At 34.6% G+C, this 13,510-nt stretch overlaps 1 protein-coding gene across 1 annotated transcript; it reads left to right on the top strand.

Moving 5' to 3' along the window:
* The first annotated feature begins 7,436 nt into the window (after positions 1–7,436).
* Positions 7,437–11,709, top strand: LOC113338958 (syntaxin-31-like). Its single transcript, XM_026584351.1, has 6 exons — positions 7,437–7,662; positions 8,774–9,024; positions 9,114–9,259; positions 10,177–10,215; positions 10,611–10,805; positions 11,192–11,709. Exons 1-6 carry the CDS (start codon positions 7,437–7,439, stop codon positions 11,349–11,351), a joined length of 1,017 nt encoding a protein of 338 aa, XP_026440136.1. The 3' UTR covers positions 11,352–11,709.
* The last annotated feature ends 1,801 nt before the right edge of the window (positions 11,710–13,510 follow it).

The following is a 13,510-nucleotide window of genomic DNA, read 5'->3' as shown; positions in this document are numbered from 1 at the left end:
TATTTTCCTATGTGCAAAATTGCTAATAGTGTTCAGGTAACTAAACAACTGTATTTCCGACTATATCTAGTCAGAGTTGTTAGTGAAACTAAACCTTGACAACAAATTCAAAATTCAAATTTTTGTAAGTACAATTACATTGATTTGCTATCTATATTTGGGCACTATCCTATAAATATAGTACTTCTCTCTATAAAAAAACACACACCTATTTTCATATACTCTCCAAAGCTCATTTCATCATCTACCCTTTCTAACTCTCTCCATACCTCTACATATAACTGTGGAATCATTTTATTCAAATTAAGATTTAGCCATAATCAAAACATGGTACGCTGAAAGTCGAGTTATGGATCTCTACCCTGCAAGGGTAGAACATGAAACCTTTTGGGCGAAGATATATAACCAATATAGGCGATACTAAGAGAATCCAAAGAGAATAAGTCCTCAACAAATTCATGATAGGTATACTAAGTTATCCAAAAAGGAATATGTGATTTTATAGCTATCCAGCAACAGATATTCAACGCTATCCACACTAGCTTATTCCCTCAAAAATTTGTAAGTATTTTTAGAGTTTCTTGCACATAAGCTTAGTTGTTTGATCTTCTAATTAAACTACACCAAAAAAGTAAGTGTTTGTTGTGTTTTTGCAGCACGAATTCGTAAAAACGCACTACTTGGAGGAAAAAGGGGAAGCATTCATATTTGATGAAAGATATCATTTGATGGTATTCAAAATTCTGGAGTATGAGTCCCACGGATATTCCTATGACTCGTCCAATGAAGATTGATAGTTTAATACTTATATTGGAGGAATGCTCGGTTGAACCCATTAGCATTGGTGTGTCAAGTTAGTTGTCAAATTTAGATGACAAAACACATTCTTAGTTTAGTTTACTAAAGTCAATTACTAGATTAGGTTTAAGAATTAGAGTATTGAATCAAAGCTATCCTTGAAGAATGGATATTGAAGAATACATGAAGACATATTGGATAACTCATTAAAGGTTAGTAAAAAACTCTTGATTCTCTTGTTTACTCTACCTCTCTATCTATCGAAACAAGTACTCATGATGGTAAATATATTTTATATATACTCAAGTATATTTGAGCCCATGAATTTGGTGAGAATGACTTTTATCACTAGAAAGATCCTCATGTTGTAGAGAATGAGAATACGAATGCAACGAGCCAAGAATCACTCAATTCCGAGTTATAATAAGTTATAAGTGATTTATTAAAGCAACACTTATAAGTGTGGCTAATGTTGATTTCGTGAATAGGAAATTGTACACGAACTTTTGGCAACAGTTCGCGAACCTTAAACCGTGAATACGTGACTAAAAGCCTATTTTGGTCAAGTATTTGGGTATTTCCTAACCTAGACAAGGTAGTTTTTATTCTAAGCAATCTAGACAGTTCGAGTGTATACTAGATTTACCTTGTTAACACAATCTTAAATACAATTTCGTAACTGAAATTATAGATTGTACAAGGATTGTTCATATAGGTTCCCAAACGAAAAAGTTTGTGGCATATTTAGTACCCCCTGCGTTTTCAACTTAGGGTAGTAGGTTTGTGGGTGGATGTCTATGTAAACCCTCAGAGCAACTGCAGTGGTGCGAGTATAACCAAAGACCAAAGAGGGAAAAAAAGATCAAATTTTGGGTTTAGTATGGTGTGTGACGCTACGGTGGAAAGACTAAATTTGGTCAGACGTACATTATACGTTCGCCTGGTGTGGGGCGTAGACTATACCAACGCCTGATTGGGACGTGCACTAAAAAAAAAAAAAAAAACGAAAGAAGTGGGGCGGAGGTATAAAGCCCGCCCCACTAAAATGATTTTGAAAACAAAGAATGGGGCGGGGGTATAACGCCCGCCCCATACAAAATAATTAAAAAAAAAAAATGGGGCGTAGACTTTACGTACGCCCCATGTGGAGCGTAAACTATACCAACGCCTGGTGTGGGGCATAGACTATACCAACGCCTGATGTGGGACGTGCACTATATGTCCGCCTGGTGGTGGGGCGTGAAGTATATCAACGCTCGACTGTATCTGGGTTTAGTCTTGGTCCCAGACCAAATATACTCTGGGTTTTAGTCGTTGATCAAAATTTGATCGATAGTACGTTCCACTACGTCTGTTCAAAAGACCAAATATTTGGGTTTACTCTCCCACTGTGGACGCTCTCACGAGACTATAACTCGTCCACTAGGATCGCCTAGGGGTTTAAAGTCTTGATGCACGTGCTATGCGCATTCGTGATTTGTACGACAAGGAGTTGGATTTTATATTTTTATCAATGTAGTAACCAATATTGTATGAATAAAGTAGATTACATCTTTTTTAGATTATGTTTTTTGTTGGGTATAACCAAAAGTCAGCAAGGTTCGAAACTGAACAGCGTGTCGGCTAATCCAGGGCTGTCGTGTTCTTAAATTACTTCCTTGTCGACTATGTCATAGTCGGAAGGTTAATAATTAATACTTTTCCAACTACCCATGCATTTACAACACCTTTCTCTGTATGTCAAAAATCATATAGTCGACGTTATTGTTTTTTTCAACATGTCGGCTACTGGTGGTTGTTATCTTTCATATTTGTCGACTTTGCCGACTTTTCGTACTTTCTAATCCGAAAGTGTTGATTTCACTTGTAATTTTAAGAATGAAACTATTAAATAGCTTTGCAATCCCCTTTCTAGAAGTGTTTTGGTAGTGTGGTTTCATTTCCATTACAAACAAAATTCTCAAAACAATTTTTTTTCCTCAAAATCTTCCCACATAATCCATAAGTTCAATCTACCCAAACATATTTTCTTAAGTTTTAATTCAACTAACTAATCTCACTAAATTTACTAAGCTAAACAGATTTTTAGTGCTAATTAAGCAAGGGCAGTTAGCCATTTTTGAAAATATATGGCTAAGAGGTTTTAAATTTTACTTCTAAATGACCCTATTTTTTTATTAGGTATACCCAATTAATCCGGGTATGCCCCAATCTGACCAGTATAATTAACATCATATTTTATAAAAAAATTATAAGTATTTTAAATCTAACGGATAACGATGTCCAACGAATTTTTAAGAGTACATCCGCATCCAATCCAATTAAGAGTGTATTCATATCCATTCCAAAATCCGAAGGATCCCAAAATTACACTCAAGTGATGATCTGGGCATCCATCCACAAAAAATACGGTTCGGCCGGATAAAAATCACGGATTTCCGGCCAAATGCTCACCCCACGTTACTGACATGTGAAAAATACTATAACCCCCTTACTATATGGGTTCAATATAGAGAAGCCCCACAAAATGGATCATTCACTATCAACTCCATACTTTTAGTTTTTGATATTTCTAGGCCCATAACTTTTATTTTTGGGGTCAGGTTTTGAAATTTTTCGGATTGCTGACGTCATTAATTTTTTTAATAAATCTGAAAATACCAAAAATAACCTCCAGTATTTATAGTAGATTTATATAGGAACAGAAACAGAATAACAAATCAGGTTTTTTTTTTAACTCTCTCATCTCTCTGCTCTCTGGCGATTTTCTCTTCATGATATCAAATCTTCCGAATTCGAATTGTTTCTTCACAAAATCGCTGCATTGAAAAACAACAAACAGGTGCGTTGATTTTTGATTCGCTATATTGAAGACGAGAGGAAGAACAACACGTATTTCTCAGAAAATCGTTGAATTGATTCAGTTGTTTTCGGATCTGACGAGAGGAAGACGCTGCATTGAAGAACAACAAATAAGTTTGTATCAATTTTTATTTTCTGTTTGTATAAAATAGGTTCGATTCACTAGTTTTTCTGATCTATTTTTTAATTTCGATTTTCTACTGATTATCGTTTTTTTTTTTTTTTTGCTTGGATTTTGTTGAGTCTGAGAAGAGGAAGAAGACAGGTTGGAATAGAGAAATCAAAATAGGTGTGTTTTCGATCTAGTCTTGAATTCCATTGATTTCGATTTTTATGATTTGGATTTTTCTTATTTTGTTTTTATATTTTTTGATTTGGTTGATACTGAGAACATGATTCGGTTGATACTGAGAACAAGAAGAGAAATAACATTATTTCAGAAGAAGGAAAACAATAAATCTATGTACGAATTTTATTTGGCTTGATTTCAAAACTTTTTTCAATTTTTTTCAATTATTTGTTGTTCTTGCATTTCCGATCCGATAATTTGTTGTGAGTTTGTTGTTTATATTTTATTGATACTGAGAGGAGGATGAAGAAATAATTTTGTTTCAGAAGGACAATTTCAAATTGATGTAGACATGCTGTTTTTTGTTACAGAATGTGTAACTTGAGGTTACACATATATATCTTGTTGTATTTTTAGCATGAAATTTGTATTTTTTTGTTGTTTTTTGTGAATTTGTTGTGAATTTTTTATTCGATACTGAGAAGAGGATGAACAAACAATGTTGTTTCAGAAGAACAACTTCAAATTGATGATGTAGACATGTTGTTTTTTGTTATACAGTATGTGTAACATGAGGTTACACATATATGTCATGTTGTATTTTTAGCATGGAATTTGTATCTTTCTGTTGTTTTTTGTTTTTTTGTTTTTTTGTTATGAGTTTTTTATTTGATACTGAGAAGAGGATGAAGAAACAATGTTGTTTCAGAAGAACAACTTCAAATTGATGATGTAGACATGTTGTTTTTTGTTATACAGTATGTGTAACTTGAGGTTACACATATGTATCATGTTGTATTTTTAGCATGGAATTTGTATTTTTCTGTTGTTTTTTTATTTTTGTGAGTTTTTTGTTTGATACTGAGAAGAGGATGAAGAAACAATGTTGTTTCAGAAGAACAACTTCAAATTGATGATGTAGACGTGCTGTTTTTTGTTACAGTATGTGTAACTTGAGGTTACACATATATATCCTGTTGTATTATTAGCATGTGTAACTTGAAGTTACACATATATATCCTGTTGCATGTGTATTTGTAAACAATTGTAGCATTTGTATCTTTAAGACACATTGTATGTATTGCTTTCTGCTATGATATATTTCTCTTGTTGAGTATGTTGAATTGCGTTAGTTTGATTTTTTATATTTTTATTGTATGTTTGTATTTTTCAGGTTGTCATGGCTACTGTAAGTTGCATGGAACATGGGACATGGAAACTTCCAATATTGGTTTGCCTTGGTTTGGAACATGGAAACTTCCAATAAATCTATCAGGGTTTAAAAGATGCATCTGATCTTCGTTTTTTCTATACATGCATCACAAGTCTTTTGGCTCATTTTTTTGCATTAATTTGTTATTGCTTTAATAGCAAGAACGAGTAATTGGATTTGTGACCCAAATTCAAATTTTTGTTCATACAATTTGTACTTGAGAATATTCTGATTTTTATGGTTGTGAAAGACTTAAAAATGAGAGTTGTAATGAATAAGAAAAAACAGACTCAGATTGGAACAAGCTATATTTATGTGTAACTGCGAGATACACATACTAATTGGATGTGTAGATTCAATTAAGTTACACATGCTTACTGGGTGTGTAGACACAAGTTACACATGCTAAGTGAATATGTAGACGAAAGTTACACATGCTAATTGGATGTGTAGATGAAAGTTACACGTGCTAATTGGAAAAAAAATATACTCAGTGATGGAAAAACCCTGAATAAAATTTACAAGCTATATGGATGTGTAGATGAAGGCCACACTTGCTAATTGGATGTGTAGCTGTAAGTTACGCATCTAGACAAGATAATCAATCAATGTAGACAAAAAATTTTTTTACTCTTAAATCAAATTTTATAGGCGGATCACTCAATGTTGATCTTCGTTCTTCGCTTTCAACAATTGATTTCACTCCAATCTCACTTTCACTAGATCTTATACCACCACTACTATCGGCGCCTTCAATACTCCTGTAACCACTATCACCACTGTAAGAAGAGTGCCATAACCATAAATGCAATCTAATTAATATAAAACTTATCATATAACAATCACCGGCATAACCACTACATCAATATCATGTCAGCTACATACTTTTAGTGCCATCCAAGATCATATATACCTACTCTCAGTATCATGCATATATAATCTGAATAATTTAACTACAGACACAGTTTTATGAGTATAACCTACAGATTAAGGAATTTCAATACAACTTAGTAAGATAAACTCATATTCATCTAATTGTATGAATGTGTAACTTCGAGTTACACATGCTAATTGGATGTGTAGACGGAAGTTACACATGCTAATCGGATGTGTAGAGGAAAGTTACACAAGCTAATCGGATGTGTAGACGTCAGTTACACATGTTGTACGTCATCACATAACAAAAGTCATCTTACAACATGAACTAGAACATCAATATGAACTTGATAACCCAATATACATGTGTACTTGTATCAACATGAACTAGAACATTAACTACAGTATCTATCATCAATGAATTTTAGGTTGTAAATAAACCTAAAGTTATGCATAAAAATTACTTGTATTGAAAGGAAAAATCATTTGATTCAAAAGCAAATATCGTTTTGTTCCTTTTTCTTGGATCTGTAATAAAAACATAAATCAAATTAACAAAAACCGATTGATTCAAAAACAAAAATGAAACTTAAAAATCAAATTAACTAAAGAGAAAAACAGCTTTAGTTAATCGTTTTCTTCCTTTCAATGTTCATACAATTTGTACTTGAGAATATTTTGATTGTTAGAATTCAAAACTAACAACTTCAAATTAAAACATACCTATTTGTTTATCATCAGACTCTTTCCTCTCACAATCTGCAGTTGGTTCAATCGATTCAAATTAAATCGATTTAGGATTTGAATCTGAAACTAAAATTCTTGTTTCTAACGTTTTTCAATCCGTTGTTCTGATTTTAGGGTTTATCGATTCAGAAGATGATGAATAGTTTTGGATTTCTATCTGTGTTTGCAACCGATTTCGGTAAAAAAAATTATTTTTTTTTCGATCTGTTTCTGTTAAAGGTGAGAGTGAGATTCGATTTCTCTCTCTTGAAATGAAAATGAATGTGTCTGTTTGAGAGAAAACCTAGGTTAGATAGTTATATAGTGAAAATCAATTTGATCATTTCGATCTTTATTAGAATTTATTTTTAATTAGGGGTATGGTTTTAAAGCTCTTTTAACTAGGTGCCTCATATAATGGTTATTCATAGGTGGGGCCTTAGCCTAAGTTTCCCACTACTGACATGGCTTGTGGCCGTGTGCCATGCTCACGTCGTAGTTCTGGCCTTCTGGGTACGGGAATCCTCTTCTGTAGGAAAAACCAGTCCTTTTCACACGACGCAGCAGATTTTGATAGCTCACCGGAAACGAACTCCACCTCTTTTACAACATTATTCCCATTCATAGATTGTCAAATTCAAATTAGGGTTTTGTTGTATTATTTTTCCGTAGATGGCGTCATCCAGTTTATCATCATACAGAGATCGGACTACAGAATTTCATTCGTTATCTGAAAGATTGAAGAAGATCGAAGGAGTAGGTATAATAAACGATCCCGAATCATCAAAATCATCAACACCTGTAGATGTTTTATCACAATCTGATTTCAAAAAGAAGGCTTCCAAAATCGGTTTGGGGATCTATGAAGCATCTCAGAAGATCACTAGACTCGCTAAATGTAAGTTTGTTTCAATAATTGGTTGAATATAAAATCATGAATGTATTCTTTGTATATTGATTTGGTAAATTATTTGGAATCTCATTCATCAAATTATTACTTCTTAGTAGTTTTGAAATAGTGTAGAATAGGATTTGAGATTTGATTATTTGAAGGGAGATTTGTACCGTGATATGAAATTGGTATCTTAGAACATAAGACCTCTGACATCTATAAGAATGAACTCCATTTATCGGATTCACTGTTCGTGAAAGCTTGAGGTAACTGTAATAAGCTTGTTTTGGTGAAAAGTGGACTTGGTCACAGGGTTGGAACACAACTTGCCACTGTTTTTCTTCTCTTTGAGTTATCTTGGGACCTTGATGTTTTGTGTGCCATGCCAATAATTTAGACTGTGTAGGTTGACTCCTCGATTTGGTGTGTCAGACATTACGATTGATTTAGATGGCGATAATTTAGTCATCTCGTATGTTCATGCCAATCATTTTCAGATTTAGTGTGAGTGTATTTGACAACAAGTTAGGCGCAGCGGATTGATAATTTGCAGAATTAGAAACATTTAGTGGTTTAGTTTTGCAAGTTTGAGAAATGATGCATGTCTATCAAAGTATATAGCTTTGAAATTTTGATTTGTGTGAGTCCCTTCCCCTCTGTGTTTATCATTTATAATCTAAATCATGTGGTGAATAAAACTTTTTTAGTGAGAGAAAACGGAGATTTATAGTGTCCCTTGCAGTTGTTGTTGCGAGTACAGTTGATGCATATGACTTTATTTTGAAAATAGGAGCACTTTCTCACATAACTCATCTACTTTAGGGGTGTGCATTGAAACCTATTATAACTGAGCTTTAAGCCTTTAACTCTTTGATTCTTTGTTGGAGAATCCAGTTGAATCCATAATCGGGTTCACAGAACATAGGTGGAACGGTTAGAAGACTGTAACACTGCTTTTAATGCCATAGAGTTGGGGGATTTATGTCATACTTGTAAGATGATGTATGGTTGAGCTTCATGTTTCTATTTATTAGTAGTACTGCCTCAATCTTCAGTCTCAATACATTTCACTATGGTCAACTTGTGTCATCTATTGACATTTTGCATATATCTACAGTGGCAAAAAGATCGTCAATGTTTGATGATCCACTTGTGGAAATTCAAGAACTTACAGCTTTAATAAAGAACGACATTACGATGCTGAATATGGCAGTTTCAGATTTACAAACCCTTCAAAACTTAGAAATATCAGATGGAAACTGTTCAAAGGATAGAGTTGTTCATGCAACTACTATATGTGATGACCTAAAGAACAGGCTTATGGGAACTACAAAACAGTTTCAGGAAGTATTAACTGCAAGGACAGAGGTTAGCGTCTCCTAACTCTGGAAATTCTTCCGATAGTGATTTCTTTCTCCAGCAGTGTGTGATTTATTTTGTTTGCTTTTATTTTGCAGAATCTTAAGGCTCATGAAAATAGGAAACAGATCTTCTCCACAAATACAACAAGAGAGAATCCATTTCTTACTCAACCAAAGCCCATCACTGAACCACCTCCTTGGTCTAATAATTCTGATGCATCCGCCGCATCGCAACCACCAGCGTAAGTATCCATCGAGTATTTTCACCCAATCATGATCAATTATCTTGGATGGATTACATTATTATTTCCCTCTCAAGCTAACTACATGTATTCCAGTTGCTTTTCATCATTTGTTGGATTTGAGAGCGACGATTGTAACAATCCGATTCCTAGGCCTAGAATGCAGTTACAATCTTACAAATGTTTCTTAGTTTATTTCAACTTGCCATGCTTTTACCTTCTTTTTTTTCTGAGGGTGCTAGTTATTCTGTTACCTCCGTATGGTGCACAAAAGTATACAAGCATAGCATGATAGTGTGTTGATCCTCTAGAATGCATTTACAAAGACCGACCTTGCTTAATTTATGGGATCTTTTCTACTGAGCATATGCTAGTTTTCTTATTACGCCTGTATGGTCCGGTTGAAGTTTTAAGTAGGGCATTGTAATTAATTCCCTCGATTGCAGTTGCGATCTTACAAATGGTTATGTCAAACTGCTGATCTGTTACACCTGGAAAAACATATATGAAATTTTATGTATGTATCACTAGGCAAACACGGTTGTGGGACACACTAGCAAGGCCTATATTATTGAATTGCCTCCTTTGCCACCTCAAATTTTTGGTATAACCTGCAGATTGCTTGTTGAGTACTGACTTCCTCAAATCGTTTAGTACCAACTTGAGTTAGTTCAAAATAAATATCTAAGTTTGTGTTAAAATTGTTGCCGTTTAATATTAATATTCTGACGAGCTCGGTGGTATTACAATTCCAATATTGACTTTATACGACTCACACTGATTCATATTATGAGATGTAAGAAATATCCACTGAGGCTATGTATACAAAAATCTTGAATGTATATCATTTCTTATAAAAAACATTGGTATTCTCGTTTTAAGCTGTAGTCTGATTTCTAAATTGCTTTGCATCTCAGAATACCCTCGAACGGAGCTCAGGGTGGCAACCAACTGAGGTATGTTTCCGTATTTGCTTGCTTCATGCCACAATTGAAATAGAAGGCATATATTTTCACTAATTATGGAAGCCATGCTAGGTGTGGAATTTGATAACTCAGATGTAGGACTTAACCCTTGGTCTTATATAGGTGTGGAATTTTAGGGATTAAGGACTGTTGTTTGCATAATATGACTGATCTGATGCATACAGGTGATATTGGCAGCTTATGGTCTAACTTAATATTCAGTTTAAACCGATTGATTAGTCGAAAAGACTGTAATCCTGAAATGTTCTCGTGTTAAATGTATTTGTATTTGAATGTTTAGAAGCACAGCCTTTAAATCCAAATAAATATAGATCTGCTACTAATGTCAGTTACGGTGACATAGTGTTAAAATTTTGACAATTCAGACGGCGATTAGCTGTGGATAACCCAACCCCGCAGATGGAAGCGGCTATGTTGCAGCAGGTTGTTCCGAGGCAGGAAAACTACTCTCAAAGCCGAACAATTGCTCTTCAGAACGTGGAATCCACTATTACTGAACTAAGTGGGATATTTACACAGTTGGCCACAATGGTTGCGCATCAAGGAGAACTGGCTATCAGGTTTTTTCTTACTACTTTAATTTTGGATTTTCTCTTTCTTTTTCCTCATTATATAAATAGAAAAAAGAAAGTGGATTTGTCGGAAGGGGTTCTGGTCCTAGCGCCCGATACCAGGATGAGGTCTGACAGCGACCTGAAAATACAAAATACGGGGATACATGAGTTAGGGTTAATGTTATGCACATTCTTCTTCTAACTTTTCAAGCTTTAAGAAGTTGCGAAAATGTTAATTATCCAACTCTGGATAGATGACATATTTCCTATATCCTTAACTCATAACTGGAGATTTTATCCAGCTTTGTATCATCTGGCGAAGTGAATAATAGTAATTCGATTCTGTTTGAATTTGAAGCTTGTTACTGAACTGAACTTTTGAATTTTCGCAGGATTGATGATAACCTGGACGATTCGTTAGCAAATGTAGACAATGCACGCAGTGCTCTTCTGAAGCATTTGAATAAAATATCTTCAAACAGGTGGCTTCTAATCAAGATATTTGCCGTTCTGATCTTTTTCCTGATTATATTTGTGTTCTTTGTGGTTTAGTGTATTCGTTGAGATTTGAGAATGAGCTAATTGTCGCACACATAATTCAGCTCTTTATTCATATGACCTGAGCTTTATGCAACGTTGTGCCAAAAATTAGGTTATTTTGTTCTGAATAGTTCGTATCCCCCTTGTTATGTAAATCCGTTCTACCACACCATTTATTGTATTTGTTTTGAGGTTATCAAATCCTTAGGGTGAGGGGTAGCCTCTTAGTAGATTTATACATTGCTGAGATTATGTAAAATTGTCCATCAGTGACTCGGTGTCATTTTCTTTTGTTTTGTTTGTAAGAATAAATGGAGCATCTCAAGTCATCCTTAATATATGTGATGTGATTTTATTTGATGCCAATTTAGTATAGATATGATTCTGCGAAAGTAGTTGGAAGAATATGACTCGCAATTGGTGCAGAGTGAATGAATGTGTATAAAATCTGCTAGGTGTTGACATCCTGGGCTGGAATATTGGGAATAGCATTGCAAAAAGGTTGTATTTTAGGTTGGATACTATTTGAAGTTATTAGGGCATCTCTTGATCTCAATCCTGAAACTGTCAACTCATCTGGAAAGAGACTTGGCATTCAGCAATGAGTTATCAGTTGTGCATCTGTGGGAATCTTGTTTTGCAGAATTGGGGAAAGAAACAAAATTAGCTGTTGACTCCATTGCTGATTTCTTCTTTACTTTTGATTTTGAAAAGCTAGATCATGGTTGATGGGGTCGTTGCTCAATTCTAGTCCATCTAAATCAACTCATAATAGTATACCTCAATTATGACGATGTTTATGACCTTCTTACTTCATTTCCAAAATACTTCTGCAGGGTCTACAACTCAAAACAGATAAAAGATGGCCTAGACATGTTCTCACCACAAAAGATTCTTTTTTAACCCTTCTGATTTGTTGTGCATATCCTTCTCAATGCTTTGGTAATTTGAGTTCAACAAGTCGAATTATTCGAATGCAGAAGTAATTGGCAAAGTGGCAATGTTCTTTTCTTCTTCCATTACAAAGAGTGATCAACTCTTGCATCAATTCATCTGGTGGACCTAACTCTCCACTCTCTCAGTCTCATCCTCATGGACTATAAAAAGATGACTTTTTCAAAGTAAACTACTCATGAGTGACGAGTGAGCCTATGGACTGTTGGACACTAAAAAGACACCTAACAAGATTTTTCCGGAATTTGAGAGCAAAATATATATGGGGTTTGAATATGATCACATTATACCAAATTCTTAAGTCATCATTTTAATGATAGGCATGGAATAAGGTCAGAATTATGTATGGGGGGTACTGATATCTGAATATTTCCCATTAAGGTTGGAAAAAAGACTTCCACTGGTTAACATCAAGGACAAGGATTCTCATTCAAATCCCTCCTAAGCAGACAAGTAAGAGACAGTCTCTGAAAATACAATTGAGATGGATAAAAAGTAGATGAATGGGTTCAAGCGAAGCTGAGCAAAAAGATAGTTTTTATGGATTTATTCAACCAAAACCGAAGCACAACAATCCACAGGCATTGACAAAATGTAGATCCCTTTTAAATCAATGGATATACTACTATCTTTTTCGAATTCCTAAAGATACTATGGCACCTTTGCACCACCCTTGGTTTTCACTTATGTTATGTATAAACACGCCATAAATAAGCAAGAGTCAACTGATTATTTCTCTGAGGTCATGGTCTTTGCAAGAGAGTTGAACCCAACTTGAATATGAAATGAATGCCCATTATGAGGATTATTTCCCTTAAGCTTGCTTAGCATGCTTATGGAGTGTAATGCATGCTTAAGTTTAATAATGTGCGGGTATGCATTGACTTTGACTCTGTATAATCAGCATATTTGGCATTTACCATCATTACAAGTACAATGGATTACTCGTGCAATTAACAGCCTTAGGTGGTGTTTGTTTGCAGCTGACTCATCTGAGTCGTCTGGATCTGAGTCGTCTGGATCTGAGTGAAATCACCTGACTCATCTGGATCTGACTCACTAAGGTCTGAGTCAGAAAATATGTTTGTTTTGTGAGTCAGATCTGACTCAGCTGAGTGGATTTTTTTGGACAGAAAATACCCTTGTGCACATTTCAAACAACTTGTTCACTACCATTCTAACAACCTAAAACTTCAACCCATGAGCAAACTTTAGCT

The sequence above is a fragment of the Papaver somniferum genome, unplaced genomic scaffold (assembly GCF_003573695.1).
Source record: "Papaver somniferum cultivar HN1 unplaced genomic scaffold, ASM357369v1 unplaced-scaffold_19, whole genome shotgun sequence".
NCBI classification, from domain to species: Eukaryota; Viridiplantae; Streptophyta; class Magnoliopsida; order Ranunculales; family Papaveraceae; genus Papaver; species Papaver somniferum.
Note: the sequence above shows the minus strand (reverse complement) of the source record. Positions and strands in the feature narration are given on the sequence as shown.